The following is a 16040-nucleotide window of genomic DNA, read 5'->3' on the forward strand; positions in this document are numbered from 1 at the left end:
TCACTCTTCCTATGTTTCAGTGCAAACTTGTAGTCCGCTCGTAATTTAATAATTGAATCAATGTCCCTGTTTTTTTTTTAAAGTGCCTGTTTGAGTTTAGATGAAGAGGTAGTACATAGATGATTGAACCAGCCTGGTTCGTTTCTGCGCTGGCCAATATAGTGTTTAGTGAAACTGGCATCAATAGAATTATTAATGCCAACAAAAGAGGTTAAAATCTTCTCGTAATCAGCACCATTTTCAAGAATGAAAATAATTTCTGCCAGACTGTCTTTCACTATAGAACTGATTAGGTCATGGGCCTTTTCCCCTGCCCATCTTAATCTGACTCCGTTAGGTCTGTGAGGCTGAACATTAGAGATTGTGATCCCTACTTTAACCAAGTTACTACCCCAGAAAGTTGTGTCCAGAATAATATAATTGTGGTCACTTAATGTAGTTTCTTCAATTCTGGGGGGGGGGGCACAACACGAGATAATATCGGAGGAAACAATCACATGGTCAATAACAGAGCTAGAATATCGGTTTTTAAAAGTCGGAATGGTCTGACCGTTTGCATCTTTCGTGTAATCCATAATTTCCAGGTCATAGCAGCCCATGAATTTATAATGCTTCTCCATAACTGTTATGTCCAAAGTGCAAATCGTCCCATCCAGCATTATTAGTGATCCCACAGACCTTTTGTGTTGACAGTTCGCATAATGTAAGATTAAAATCACCCACCCAAATAAAATCAAAAGTAACATTCCCTTCTAGACATAAATTTTCAATTGTGCTGGCCAGATCAGTTACAATTTTCACCCTGGTGTTATCAAAAATATTATTGTAGTAATTTAACAACAGGATATTACGCCCTTTGTCTTCCACGAGCCAAAGAATCTGAACGTGGTCCCCCACAGTGATATACTTTTTTATTGCTATTGGGCGTTGTATAGAAACTAATATCAATAGATCACCTTTTGCTCTCCCTGGCCCAGTACCCTGCGCTGACAAATTATAGGAGAAAAATCCTTCATAACTGACTTCTTCCCTGCACCAGGTTTCTTGGAAACATAGAATGTCATAAGTGTTAATAAAATTCAACCAGCCTAAAACATTCCCCTTAGATTTTAGTCCTGCAACATTCCAGCTAACAATTGTAATCCCTTTGCCCCCTGTTTCTATTCCATCTGGAGGCAGAGGGCACTTGGTACCATTTTCCTCATTCCCGATACCAGAACTCTGGGTCCCACTCTCGGTGGTCGAACTTAAGCTGGCCACCACATTAGACTCTAGTGCAGTGGTATTATCAACCACCTTTTGTAGCTGGGCATTTCGGGTTTCGTCAGGTTTACACTGGTCATCCTGGGCAAGTCAGTCATTTTCATCCAGGGGATTTAGAGTATTAAATCGATTTTGGATCGGTATATCAAATAGTGGTCTATGCAAGGACATGTAAGGCCTGGTGCTATTATTGCCATAAGGAGCTTTGTTAAGGTGGCTATAAAAGAAACCAAGTGACCGCACACACACACACTATTATCAAGAATCAGTAGGGAGGCTGCTCTAAGCAGGACGGTAGCGACGTGTTGTGGATGTTTAAAATTAACAATGACGCAGTCGCCCCTGCAGTTCTTCCTTGAGTTCCCTATCCAGTTAACCCTTCTGGTAGTCAACACCTGGTCAGAATAAGCAATTGGGAATCCACAATGTCTATTCAGCCAGGAAACAGTTTTATTTTTTAACGATTCATGGGATTCTTGCTGGCCCTGGCTCGAATGGGTTTCAGATGGTGGTACGTTAGTTAAGACCACCACATATGGTGCACAATCAGGTGGGAGGTTAATATAACGCCTACTTTTTACTTCAGTCCATCCCTCCTTGGTCTCGTCTGGTTTTACGGCTTACTTATCCAAACAGGCCGCAGAAGGAGCACTCTGCGTAGCTAACTTATTAACGCATGGTCCACCCTCGTGTCCAGCAGCAATGCTGACATTACTGCTGATGCTCACAGCTGGAGCTTTAGATCTACTCACAGAGGTTTTACTAACACTGGTAACATTGATCTCAGCCTGGATTTTAGTGCCTCTCGCTGAAGCCATATGGGTGTTCAAAAGGCCCCTAGTCTTATCACCTCATCAGAAAGCTGGTCGAGTTTAGCCACCAGGGGTTTAATAATCCCTTCCATCTTGGAATCGATGGCGCTTATCAAAAGGTTAAATTGTTCAATGTCCAGGGTAACTGCGCCATCTTTAACCACAGACTCCCCATCCTCAGTAGTATTTCTAGGAGGTGTAACTGCTCTTCTTTTTGTATTACAAGTTCCACCTCGTTTGGTTTGGACTTTTCTGCAGGCCCTGACCACTCTGGGGGCAGGGGTCGGGGAGCACTGTATCGATGTGTCAGTGGGGTCATACAGTACAACTTGGTTTGACACCGGTTGTTCTGTAATTTCCTTATCGGTATCAGTAACATCGGGATTATTAAAGTCATTACTGTCACCCGGAACTGATGGGGCTGATGTAAGTAGTGGGGTAGGTGACAAGGGAGGACTTCCTAACCCCAAGGACAATCGCCTATCATTATTAATTTTGCTGACCACCTTAACTAGGTAATTATCAAGTGTAGCCAAAACCGGTGGGTTGTTCACAGATTTTGATTTAGACATGGCTAAAAAAGGGAAGAAGAAAGCAAGGGTAAAATAAAATATACCTAAAACAAGACTACTACTGGTGACCGAAAGCTGGCATGAATTTCAACAATACAATAAGGTTACAATTGTGCCAATTCCTGGGGCACAACGAACTTTAAAACACTAAATGAAAAAAGAGTTCACAAGGTCTCACAGTATTAGGGTTGATGGCATCTGCAACATGTAGATTCTCTGGCCCAGCCCAGCCTCGTCCTGCCCCGGACTGCCACAGACTGCCCGCCCTTTGCCCGGGCTTAGCCCGGCGCCGACCGGGTGCGCGTCCGCGATGCTGGGGGAGCTTCAGTTGTTTTAAGCGCCTCCGGACGCGCTGCGGCTGGGGTGGACGGTGCTGACCGGTGAGCCCGCTGGGAGCTGTAGTTTCCCCCCTCAGAGCCGTGCGGTGTCACAAGCAGCAGCTGCCGGGGAAACAGGCAGCGTTAGGGGCCCAGAAGGAATGCTGGCAACGGAAGGAAGGTGATCCGCTCTGCCCATTATCCGAAAAATGCTGTCCCCGCTCCTCCGAGGGAGCTTCCGTTGTTGTAAGCACCTCCGGGCGCGCTGCGGCTGGGGTGAGCGGTGCTGACCGCTTAGACTGCTGGGAGCTGTAGTTTCCCCCCTCAGAGCCGTGCGGTGTCACAAGCAGCGGCTGCGGGGGAAACAGGCAGCGTCAGGGGCCCAAAAGGAATGCTGGCAGCGGAAGGAAGGTGAGTCCGCTCTGCCCCTTATCCGAAAAATGCTGTCCCAATAGAAGAAGAAGTGGCCCTATGGCCCTAAACCTATTGGCGCAGACTTTGGGTAACCCCTGAGCTGATGCATTTTAGATCTGAAATTGAAGAGTTAATGGGTCTCCCTGGGACTGAAAAATTGCCCTGGTTTGCTTTTATAAAAAAAAAAGTACGAGGCTGGATCTATCAGGATTCTGGTCTAATCCCGTAGTAGTCTGTGCCGAGTTGTTGAGCGCTGATTTCGTTAAATTATATCACATGCATAGAATCACGGATACACTTGGTAATTCTGGGTTGGTTTCACTTACACTTCAGTTTTTTAATATAAAAGACGAATACAAAGTCGAGCCTTTCCTTGATGAGGTTTTACCTAGTACAGCGAGAAAACTCTATCTGCAATTCAGATATGGCACACTTCCGCTCAGGGTTTTATCCTATATTGGTCTTCTAACAAGTCAATAGAATGTCCGGCCTGTGGGGCCAAGGAAGAGACTGAGTCCCATGTTTTTTTTTCTTCTGCCTGAAGTATAAATCTATACAGCAGTGTTGGCTTGTCCAACTTTGCAGAAACTTGGGGTTTAGAGATCATAATAAGGCCCTCAGAATATTGAAGTGTAATACCTCTAACCCTCCTGTATTTTCTGTTTTGCGCTTTATCGATGCTACGTGGCACAGGCAAAGATCCTTGCTATGAATAAAGAGGAGAGGAAGAAAAAAATATATATATTTTTTTCTCTCTTTTTTTTTTATAGATCTTTGACTCCTAGATACTGACCCAGAACTGTAAACCTGTGTCCTTTTTAACGTTTTTATATTTTTGTGACTCTTTTAATATTTCTGTAAATTGAATGATAACTGGATTGTGTTCCTATTTTTAGGAAGCTGTAAATACCGTTAATGATAACGATTGTATGTATGTATCTTTTATGGTCTATGACCGAAATAAAGATTATTTGACTGACTGATATTAAAATTTCTATATTATGTCATATCAATATTTTAACTTCGATATTATGGCACTTCACCATCTGTGTGTGTCTCTGTCACTGCTCCCCAATGAGCACTAAGGTTGTTTCAAGCTGTGTTCCCCTTGTAGAGGACTATTACATAAATCTGGCCTCTAGGAACAGAACACCTCCTTTCCACAACATCCTCAAGCAAGTCTGAGTCACTGACTCACAACGGTTGTCTTGGTTTCTGAAAAAGTTCATTACGATCACAAAATTAAACATGACTCATTCTATTGCAGCACAATTTGGTTCCTCAATGATTTTTTAGTTTCTTACTCCATCGCAGTTTTGTTGTAAGCTATCCTGGTTTCAATGACTAGTTTGCCAGCTTCATGTCTTCTGTTTTGACTTGATTGCCCCAATCCTTACTCATTTGATATCACAGCAACTCAATTATTGATGGACTTTGACAGTAAGGTGCCATTTACTCATTATCCATTTTAAATGCAGTCTTTTTGCAGCTCCTCTCCCCTCTCAACACATGCATGTAACTGCTCTCAATTGTCAAATTCGATCAATGGTGTTCTTTTGGAGTGGATATCTGCATCTCTTTTGACCCCCAGTCCTGTACAGATTTTGCACTCTTTGTCATTGGCAGTGACGCATGTATTAGCCCAACTGATCAATGGTTCTCTTGCTACTGGCCTGGTCCCTTCAGTTTAAAAAGGCCAGTGCATCTTATTAATTGTATTAATTTGAAAAACTGAGACATGACCCAACATTCTCCCTACTGCTTCTATTTAGCTGGCTCCATCAAGAATCTGAAAAATGCTGTGACTGTCCTATTCTGGTTTTCTTTTGAAAACAGTGGCGTCTTTAGTGACTTTCAGATGGATTTGCATCCCTCACTGGCAAATGATAATTTTCTGATGTTCGATTTGGATCACTTGTATCAAGGGGCTAATTTAAGCTGTGTCACATTGTTGGTTCTTTTGGACCTTTTAACAGCGATTGGCCCGAAGGACTGTGCTCCTCATCTGATCATGTCAGATTGGGATCCCGGGCGCTGTCTGGTATTGGTTTCAGCCAGTATTATAAAATAATAATGATTGAAGTGCTCAACGCCTTATTCGATGCCTGACGTTGAAGAAATCCCACCTAAGGTTGGAGAGATATCACTCCCTACCTTATCATTTTGGATAGGAAGGTCGTACATCCTCTGGTACTTATGGAATAAGGAGATTCAAAGATCTCTTTACCTGCCCAGGAAAGACACAACCTTCCCTAAAGAGAGAACAGAGAATATGAGAGTTGGCCTCTAAGAAATTAGTTACAGGGCCTGACGTTTTTTTATTTGGCAACATATTTTGGAAAGAGACCATCTGTTAGGTTGACATATTGACTGCTTTAGCGAATAACGTAAATGTTTTCAACATGGATGGAAGAGCCTGAGCTTCCTCACCAGGCTGCCTTTTCAGAGCTCCTACCACCTTATAATTATATTTCAATGGCAGCCTATTTCTCATACGACACCAACAGAGGTTTCCACGTAATTCTCTTGACCCCCTAAGATACAATTCTTGGACAAACTGTGCTATAGAGTGGGACAGGGCAGCTCCCACCCCAATTCCAGTAAGGCAAGTACACTTTATAAATTCTTCACCAGAAATGTGGGTGGATGATTCGCCTGTGTTTTTGGCAGCAGGAAATAAATAATGCCAGGCTCATTTATTATTTAGATGATGCGGGCATGCACGTCACAGTTATATTCCCCGTCTTTTCATTTGTGTCCCTAGTTGTCCTTTGAAGGAGGACCAACTATTAGGTGATTAAAAGGGGAGGGACTGGTCTCCATATTGAATTTCAGAATGAACTCACACCCTCGCTGTGGATTTTCAGTAGTACTCGTCTGTTAGTAAAGGGGCCAAGAGTTTCTAATGGATGTGTTACTTTTAATGTGAACATTGTAGGATGGAGGGTATACTTCGTCTCAGGGCATTATTCTAATTTTTGATTAAGTTCATGACATTGGATCGAAATTGTAGTCACCTAGGGGTACATTAGGATGGCGTAACAGGGTACCGCCCGCCATAAGGGCGGGGGTCCCGTATGTGCCATTAGGATGCGCCCGCCACAGTGGCAGGCGCATCCTGCATCCCTAACAATGTGGCGGGCGGTGCACTCAGCAACGCATTCCACAATGCCATGGAGGCATGTTGTGCACTTCCATGCACAACATGGCAGGCACCACGCGGTGCCTGCCATGTTGTGCATGGAATTGCAGGGTGGTACCATAGGTACCCCCCATGTGCACTCCCCACCCCCTGGAGTCCCTGGGGGCCCATGCCTTTCCGTGGCGGCAATGTCACCACGGAAAGGCATCTGTTAAGACACATTCTAATATGGCTGGCGGTGTCTATTAGACACCGCCACCATATAGAACCCTTTTCCGCGCGGTCGACATGTCGACCGTGCGGAAAGCGGCATACAGTCTTTCCGTCCCCGGACCCCGCGGAACCCCCAGCCATAATAATATAGCGGGGGGCCTTTTGTACAGGGATGGCGGGTGGATTGCCACCGCCGGGCCGGCGGTGACTACCGCTGGCCTGGCGGGGGCAATCCGCCCGCCATCCTAATGGGGCCCCTAATGCTCTCTACTTTATGCTCTCAACCTCATTATCTTAGCTTCCTTTTGATCACTCCTTCTCCTCCCTATGTATTTTGATAAATCTGTCGCAATATGTGGCACTGACGCTAAGGTCAAGGGATATATCTGTAATAATAGTATATCTGAATTATATGCTTTTTCTGGTCCAACCCTGCTTCAGCAAATTAAATAGACATTTTTCAGTTTTAAAGCAATTGGACTTTAGCAAATTCCAGAAGGTTTATGGTCAAAAACGTTTAAAAGATAAGATAAGTTTAATTATAAAACGAATCTTCTCCATCCCTAATAAATGTATCCAGATCAAGGAGGCCTCTTTTACTCTTTAGTTTCATTCAAGGGAACTTTCCACCCCTCTTCATAATATTGTCTTTCAAAGTCTATTAGAATGAGCACACATCACCCTGAACAAAACATTTAATAAATGTCCAAAAGAGATCCACTAATATTTTAAAAAAGCAAACCATTAAAAGAGATTTGTGGATAGATGGATGGAGTCATGCACCTGTGTAATTAAATTGTCTTGAACTGGTTTGAAGTCATGGCCAAAAGCAGAACAGTTATTCCTTGTTATTTAGTGTTAATTTGTTTTCATGTAGCATCATTAACAGATGGTGTTTTCACCTACAGTGGAGCATAAAACAGTATATTATAGCAGTTAAAATATAATAAACGTCTGTAGTAGAAAAAAGCTTTTAAACGTTTTATACATTTATATTTTTATAATGTTTTCTTTTAGGGAAGTTGTGAAATTTTACGGCTTGTGAAACTCATCAATTGTCCATCTTACCACAAGTGGATCAATCAGCATACGGATCAATATCGGCCGACACCTGCCAAGTCAGACCCTAGTATGTACTGTTCAACTTGAGCATGTCAACCTTCTAAAGGAAGATAAGTAGCTCTTCCGGTGGAACTCTCAGGTGGCTGATGCTCATGGTGGAGGATGAGCACTGACCACAAGGTTTAATCCTCCCTACTTTATGTCAATTGGGATCCCTTCTATTTTTTGTTGAGTCTTTGAAGAGGATTTGAAAGTTGAAGTTGATATGCCTTTGTTCTTATGAGGAACCCTTACACAACACACACGAAATACATGATATAAAATTAAAACACATGTGGTGCATACCCTATGGCCCAAAGTTATCATACAACAAAAATTGCTGCTTTATGCCTCACTTAAAAAATATATCGCTTAATAAGGCACTTATTCTCCAGTATTTGATGTTGATAGACAATATGAGGACTTATCATTTGGAAAGCTATAAGGCTGCACTATTTGCTCAATTCATATCAGGTCAATGCTCTTTTCTTTCTCCAGTACTGGATAAACTTCACATCCCAGTCGAGTTGGTATAATGTTTGGTGCAAACAGCAATTAATCCAGACTCGAAAAACACAACCTGGTCTGGTCAAACCCTGACAGGTGGAAACACTTAGGGCCTATTTACGATGTGGCGGTCCCGACACCTCGATTACACATGGTGTGGTTGCATACTCCAATTTGTCTATGGGAGCTGGTACTGCAGCCATAAACCAGACGTACCACAAGCTTCCATTGACAAATGGTAGAATCTGTTCATCCCTGCATAAGTGCCCCATCGGCCCCTAACTGGAGGCCGCAGGGTTAAGGGGTCCCTGCTAGTTGTTCCCAATATCGCTCAATGTCAGAAAGCCCAAAATTAAAAGCCTGTTGGAAACCAACATCATAATCCCTACAGCAGAACCGCCGTCCATAGGGATTACGGGCAGACCTTTGACTGACCGACAGGCTCCTTGACCCCATCGGAATCCAACCGGAATGACCGTCCGGTTTCACTTTTGACCACCTACATCGTAATGCAGTGGTCGAAACTAAAACCGTGATGAGACTCAGAAAGCGTCCAACCGGTGGTCAGAGGCTTCCAAACTCTCATCGTATATAGGCCCTAAATTTACATATGCAACAGATCACTATTTTAAAGAGCGTCTTCTACCTTATTTAATATTTGTATCCCCATTGTGGTAAAGATGCCTGCAGAATTTTGATGTCAGTTTTACCGCATCTTTAATTTTTCCAGTTATATTTTCAACCTCTTGGAAGAAAGGTATCACTAAAAAAACTTTAACAGGCTTATGCTTTCAGTGATAGATCAGGATCTATCTTGTTACCTAGAACAATGGCTGTAGAAGTTTTCAGTAACTTGTTGCTTGGTCTGTGCTGTCTAATATGTGGAATGCAAAAATAATTGTACCTCACACAGGCACATTGGTGGTCCAAGATGGGAGCAGCTGAGAGCATTAATCCTCCGGCTTGATCACAAGTAGGACCTCCCGCTGCCAGACCTTATGTATATACACATACACCCACATTCAACTCAGCATCAGTAACCTGACTGACAAACCTTAAAAAGCAACAACTGACTATTTCCTTAGGTATAACACTGTATCATAATGTAACTGAGAAAATGGGCCTTAAATGAACCCTGATGCACACCTACAGGGCACACCGGCTCTCTTTCTGTTTTATGGCATAATCTGCTTCTCTCCAGCCTTTTTCTTAGAGGTAGAGCAAACTGGGTTATTGAGGTGAATTTGAGTACTTTTTCATGTATTGAGAAACATGTTTTGGTAACTGTAGTAAAATGTACTTCATAACATAGGGTTGTAAAACTCCACAGAGAATCTCAGTCCCCACCTTTTAATTTGACATAAATGTAGTAGAAATGGGAGAGGATTGTTTCTTTCATTACCATATGATCATTTCTTCATCCCAGTCCTTACTCCGTGAGGTGTGTTCACACCGTGGAGAAAGGTATCCTGTAATTTGCACAAAACAAACAAAAAAATGCCCCCTTCCAGGTGTGAATATAAAGGGTAAAAGATCACCTCTGCACAGAAATTAATTTGTTCCCTTGTCTGGGAGAGATTTGCCTCATGCTGCCTGTCACTGAACGAGGATTTGTTCTTTTAAGCCCAACGTGAGCATTTTCTTTGTGTTGCTAGCAGTTTCCTTCTGCTGTGTACTGTGTTCATTCTTTTACAGGCTTCCTAGGTGCCCGCTGGGCTAGTTACCTGGGCTCTGTTCACAACGTGTGCCCCCACACCTCCCTGCTGAGCTTGTTTGAGCTCGGTCATGCTGGGTTTGGAGCTTTACCTGCTCTTCTCTGGAGCCCTGCTGTCATTGGGTTGAAGTTTTAGACACTTGACTTGATGTTGTTGTTGACCGTGGTCACTGGATGTGGATTTGGTGCCCTTGTTTGCTCCCTGCTGGACCTAGGGCGGGGCATATCTCCTCAATGTGTGAACTGGACACTCTTTAGCTGGATAACTGGTGACTGCCTGTCTTCATTTTCTGTGCGCTGGTGCAGGCTGTGCTTTGCACTATGCTCTCTGTAGATGTTTTGGGATGTTTGGTTTTACCTGTCTCTTTGTTTCTTGATTACCTATTGTGAGCCTGAGGCCGTTTGAGGAGCTTGATTAAGCTATGTAGTGCCGTTGTGATGTTTTGCTTGATCTTCACTGGATCTCTTTTGAAGCTGAGCCTGGTGTTGGGTTTATTCTGCTTTACAACGCTGTGGACCTCTGCACTAATGAACAACAGTGAGCCTCATCCAAGTTTGTTCCTGGGTGTCTAGACTTCTTGTGCCCTGCTGGAATTGGCCTTAGATACTCTATGTGTATTGCTGGTTGACCCAGTGCTCGTAAGATGGTTTTTTGACTCCCTTCCCTGGCCTCTGAGACTTTGTTTGACTTGCTGCATGTTGGTGTTTCTGGCTTGTTCTGCCCTATTTTGAATATGGTGTTCCAACTTTGGAGCACCTAGGATTTATGGGACATAGGCTTTGCCTCAATTGGCCGACCTGTAGCTGCATAGGTAGGACATCCTCTTGCTGTGCTAAGCATCTGAAATGTTACCTCCTTTGGCCCACGGCTGATTTTACTGGGGGTGTCTACTTCCTTCCTGCTCAGACTTTCTGCCATTTCTGTTTTTTTTCAATGGATGATGTTTGATGTTGAGCAATTCCCTGTGCTTTCATACGTGTATAAGCATAGCCCAGGAGTGAGGGGCAAATGTGGGGTTTGTGACTTCTGTACTCTTCTGCCTTCCTTACTCTGAGATTCGTGTTTGTTAGGTCTTTGCTGTCTCTCTCTGCATGTCCAGAGTGCTGGCCCACTGTCACATGTTCTACCTAGAGAATTCTTGTGGTCACACCTCTAGAATTCTGTGGTTCTGGCTCCCTGTTGGCCTGGGAGATTGGGGGTATAAAGGGCCCTGGGCCTGTTTCTCCTGATTGATGTTCCCTTTATTGTTGGCCCTGTTGGCTCTACCCGTTCCATATTAGAATAGGCTCTGGTTTTTGACTCACCCTTGTTAGAAATGGGATCCCTGGCTGGCCAGGGCTTGCGCCAAAGTCAGTCAGAGACCACTACTCCTAAGTCAGGGCAAGGGAGTTAAACGCCGAGATAACCCCTGCTCACCCTCTAGGTAACGTGGCGCGAGCAGCAAGGCTAAACTTGGAGGCTATGTAGGTTAAGTGTTTGCACGCACACCCAGCAACAGCACCCAAGGCCCACCCCAAAGGGAACTCCACACAAGGTTATATATAAAAATAGTCTTTGTATTATACCAAAACACATTAGATAAAACACATACTTTACAATGTGCCAACAGGCACGGGCAGAATCTACAGGGGATATGTACAAGACTGGGCCACATGGACCACTGTCAGGAATCAGCACTTTTAGAACTTAGAATACAATACTTATAGGACAATACTTAGAACATGGAGCCTAACGGACAGGACCTCCCGTCCTGGTTGTGCGGGATAATGCGAGTGATCTCCTTTGTAAACTTGAGCGGGCGGCCGGCGAGCTGCCGAGGGGCCCCAGGGGCCCAAGAGAGATCAGACAAGTCCCAGCAATTTTTCAGGGAAGGCACAATAGAGTCCACTGGTCCTGGGACTCTGGTCAGGGGTCGAGCTCAGTATCAAGCCCTTGGAGATAGTTAAACACCAAATAATCATGTAGCACACAACCAGTAACTACTGGTACCAGGTAAGCACCACCTATGCAACCCTAACCACTTTAGGAGAATATTACACAGGGAACCTGGCCTTCGCTAGCAACACCTGTACTAGCAAGAGAACAACCACCTAAGTATCACAATACCTGTAGGGGTATAAGCACATAGCACATGATGCATAACATACATTCAGAGGTGTAAGAACATGGCACATGACGCATAAAAACACATTCAGAGGTGCAGCAAAGAACACTTCGCAGAAATCACATTAGCACAGAACTTACATCAAGTCCAGGTTGCGCCACTGCGCCAACACCTAAACGTAGCAGCTGCCCACTACTTGCTGGGCAGCTGAGGGACAGTACAGGGGTCTAAACGCTGCAGCTGGCACTAAGTGCTGCACAGCTGGGGAAGGCCAGGGTAGGGATGAAGGAGTGCGCCTCACTCCTAAAGTCCAGAGTACATGTCTCTAAAAGAGGGAACCTTAACGGTGCAGCTGCCCACTACTTGCTGCGCCAGGGGCCCTCACTGGCCCCTCCGGAACAAAACTGCATTAACTGTGGGAGCCCTCTAGGCTCTAGAACATCACTTGCCCATCGTTGGAGCCACGGGGCTCAGCACGGGCTCCTCTGGCCATTTAAATCGATACTGTGCCCTGGGGAATCATTAGGAAAACGTTTGGGCGGCCCTCTACCATCCGGGGCTGCCCTGAAGGCACCTCTCACATTGCGGAGCTCACGGACCCAAAAGAAAAACGTTATGCCCCCATTTGAGCCCTCGAGGCTCAAAAAACAACTACTGTGGGCCTTGGGAGCGGCCCTCTGTCAAGCGGGGCCGCTCAGCGTTGCGAGGGAATCCCTCATGCACTCTCACCACCCACAACCCCCCCCCCCCGTCCCGGGGCAGCCCTACTCACCGGCTGCTCTCCGAAGGTGGCGGGGGACGCAGTCTACGGGCAGCAGTCTGCCGGGGCACTCCCTCGCTCACAGGGGCCTCGGAAGATATCTTCTGGCAGCGAGCGGGGCTCTCCCTCACCTCATGGGAGCCCCGCCCGCTCTCTCCCTCATCTTCAGCCGGTCCCCCATCTCGGGACCGGGACCGGGACTCAAGGGGGAGCTGCAAGGCTCCGGACCAAACTCCTCTTCCGGGCGGCGCTGGCCAATCACAGCGCAGCGGCGGGCGGGACTTCCTGTGGCAAACCGGAAGTCCTGCCCCTCGTCAGGCACCGTAGTGCCTGACTTCCTGTTTTGCGACGCGAGGGCCGCGGTGGTGATAACTTAGGGCAATAGCGAGGGGTGGGCACCCTCGAGATGAAAAATAAACGTAGAAGAGAGGTGGGCACTCTCTAAGAACCCTAATAAGCGGGGTGAGCACCCGCAGTAAAAATAACAAAAATGGGGCATAAGGCAGGGTAGCACCTGCGAGGAGCACGAGCAGGACAGAGAGCAGCTCCACGCTGCCAAGCTCAAGTAAAGCGCAGGGACAGCTAGGGGCATGGACAATGAAAGATCAGCACACACAAGGTGCAGGGGCAGCCCCCAAAGTCTCCTCAAGGTCCTGGGAATACTCCTGCAAGGCAAAAGGGGTCCAAAAGAGTCCTCCAGCATCCAGGGGCTGGGCAGGGCCCAGGGAGGCAAGCCTTCCCCCGGGGCCCAGCAGCAGCATGCCCCTGGTCAGATTCAAGTTGGGAACAAGAACATTTTCATGGGGTCACAGCCCCTCTTTTATACACTTTTTCCCTTTTTCTACAGGTGCAGGTTGGGGGGAGAACCAGTCGCAGCTGGTTTTGGAGCACCCTTGATGGCTCAACCACCCCTTTCATTCACTAGGGAGGCTAGGGTCATCAGTCGCACCACAGGGGGCGGAGCCAGCATTGTGTGGGGAAAACCCAGCCTCATTCAGGACACAGGTGCAGCCCCTCCCTCACATCAGCATGCTAATATCTCCATTCACCACCGGGGCAGACCCACACAGACTTCCTGGAGCCAGGCTTGCCAGCCAGCTCCAGCCAATCACACTCCAGCACCCTCACAGCACACGTACAGCCATGTCTAGAAGTGGCACTTCCACACTAGATACATACATGCCACATACAGCATTGCAAAGCATTCAATCACACAAGTTCGCACATACCAAACTCGAGCATGCACACCTCACGCATCAGGAACTACCAGGGACACAGACATTCCCCATGCATTCCTATGGGAGGGCAGGCCAATCTCACACACGCACTCAGGGAGCGCACACACTTTACACTGCGCCACAGTGTCAAAGTGCGCAAAGACCAGAAATCACTATAATTATTTATTAACACCAGGCAAAAAGTTCAGGGGTGAACCTGCCAGAAGGGCCAAGTCCAACACCCCTGTACTCCATGGTAAGCTTGGCCTACCCTGGGTATGCTTTGCCTACAACTCTGTGCCTTTTTGTTGGAGCAGTAGACTCCCTTTCCCTTTACCTTATTTGGTATAAGGCTTTGTCTCACACTTTGTGGTACTTCTGATAGGGCTCATGTCAAGGCCTGAATCTGCTAATGGCTTGGGCTATTTGTTTTTTTGTTTCACGTTCCCAGGTAATTCGCTGCTCTTTTGTACTTGTTTTCTACACTTAATCGGATGTGCCTGTACTTGGTGCATGAAATGCTTGTCTGTTGGGTGTGCCTTCCTGCGTCCAGGACCAACGCGGAAGTAATTCGCCGCTCGCCTCGCCGCTGGAAGCAACCACGGGTTTCACTCCCCCAGTGACCGCGAATTAACCAGGTCCTGATCACGATACGATTGACCCGATCGCCTAGACTCCCTGAGACGTCCAACTTCGGCGCTCCCTTCTGCCTCATTCAAATCGTTCCGGGAAGACGCCAGCCCGGTCCTCCACCCCAGGGATCCTCATCTCCGATCCTCTGTCGTGCCCGATACAAATTGTCCCCGGCTAGAAGCCTTCTCGCTAGCCTATCCCCAAGGATTCCACATCAATAATCCTCTTTCACTCCATCTCGAGCACTACTAACAAAGACAACCATGTCCTGATGACGATCCTAAACCATTGAGGATCGAAACACCGTCTACTCTATAACACAATAATTGGCACATTCTCTACTGTGGCTGTTGCTTAATTGTGAATTGAACACAAAAGTCACTTGATTTGTTCCCTTCACCCAGCCACCCACTGTATGATACTTGCACCTATGTTCACATTGCGCCGTTCACGCTGTCTACCCTACCACTTGCGTCGCCACTGTTCACTCATACACCTTTGGGCTCCAAGTATGTATTTGGTTGTCAAAAAAATTGTCTAATGCAGTGCTGCTTTAACTGTATAAATATGACCCTGCATAACAATTCCCTTCCAAATACAATATGAGTAACTGCACAAGACCTTTTGAATATCAGTCTCCTTTATTCTCGTTCTTGTAATGTTTTCTACATACATAATTAATTGTCTACCAAATATTACCTGTTGGGATATTGTTATTTGTTCTTCCTAAGTAGCTTGCCACATCATGGCCTTTGTGTAGGATTTAATTCACATGAGGTCTTCTTGGGGTTTTTCCCTTGATGTGTCTGATTAATGAGCAGGGTCTTCTGAGGGTTGAGCACTGTCTTACTGCCTTGTGGGTGACTATTGTCTCTGCTTCCAACTTTCCCCTTTTATTTTGTCTTTGGTACTTATGCCTGCCTCATGACCTTTTATTTATTTATTTAAAAATAAGAACATAACATGTGAGGAATAAGCATAAGTTGTGGACCAGGGGGATACATTGTGCTCAAGAGTGGAGATCATGGATTCTATGGCAGAATGTGCAATCCTTTGCATATGGGAGCCAGTTTAAGGATTTCAGATCTGGAGTGATGTGGTTGTTTCTTTTGGATCCTGTAATGAGTATAGCGGCGCAGTTAAGAGAGGCCCTTAGTGGTGCAAGCTTACATCTGGAAAAACTACAGGCCATACTTCCATAGTCCAACCTGGAAATCACAAGGGCTTGAACAGCTGACTTGAAATCATCATGGGGAAGGAAGGGTTTCAT

General features: G+C 45.9%; 1 protein-coding gene across 1 annotated transcript in view; it reads left to right on the plus strand.

The window, feature by feature from the left end:
* LOC147730469 (cyclic nucleotide-binding domain-containing protein 2-like) overlaps positions 1–16040 on the plus strand; it is an 822009-nt gene that overhangs the window by 467761 nt on the left and 338208 nt on the right. Inside the window, 1 exon segment of the mRNA XM_086954071.1 lies at positions 7751–7862. Within this exon segment, the coding sequence (XP_086810197.1) occupies positions 7751–7862 (112 nt within the window).

This window comes from Lissotriton vulgaris, chromosome 2_1 (genome assembly GCF_964263255.1).
Source record: "Lissotriton vulgaris chromosome 2_1, aLisVul1.2, whole genome shotgun sequence".
In the NCBI taxonomy this organism is placed as follows: domain Eukaryota; kingdom Metazoa; phylum Chordata; class Amphibia; order Caudata; family Salamandridae; genus Lissotriton; species Lissotriton vulgaris.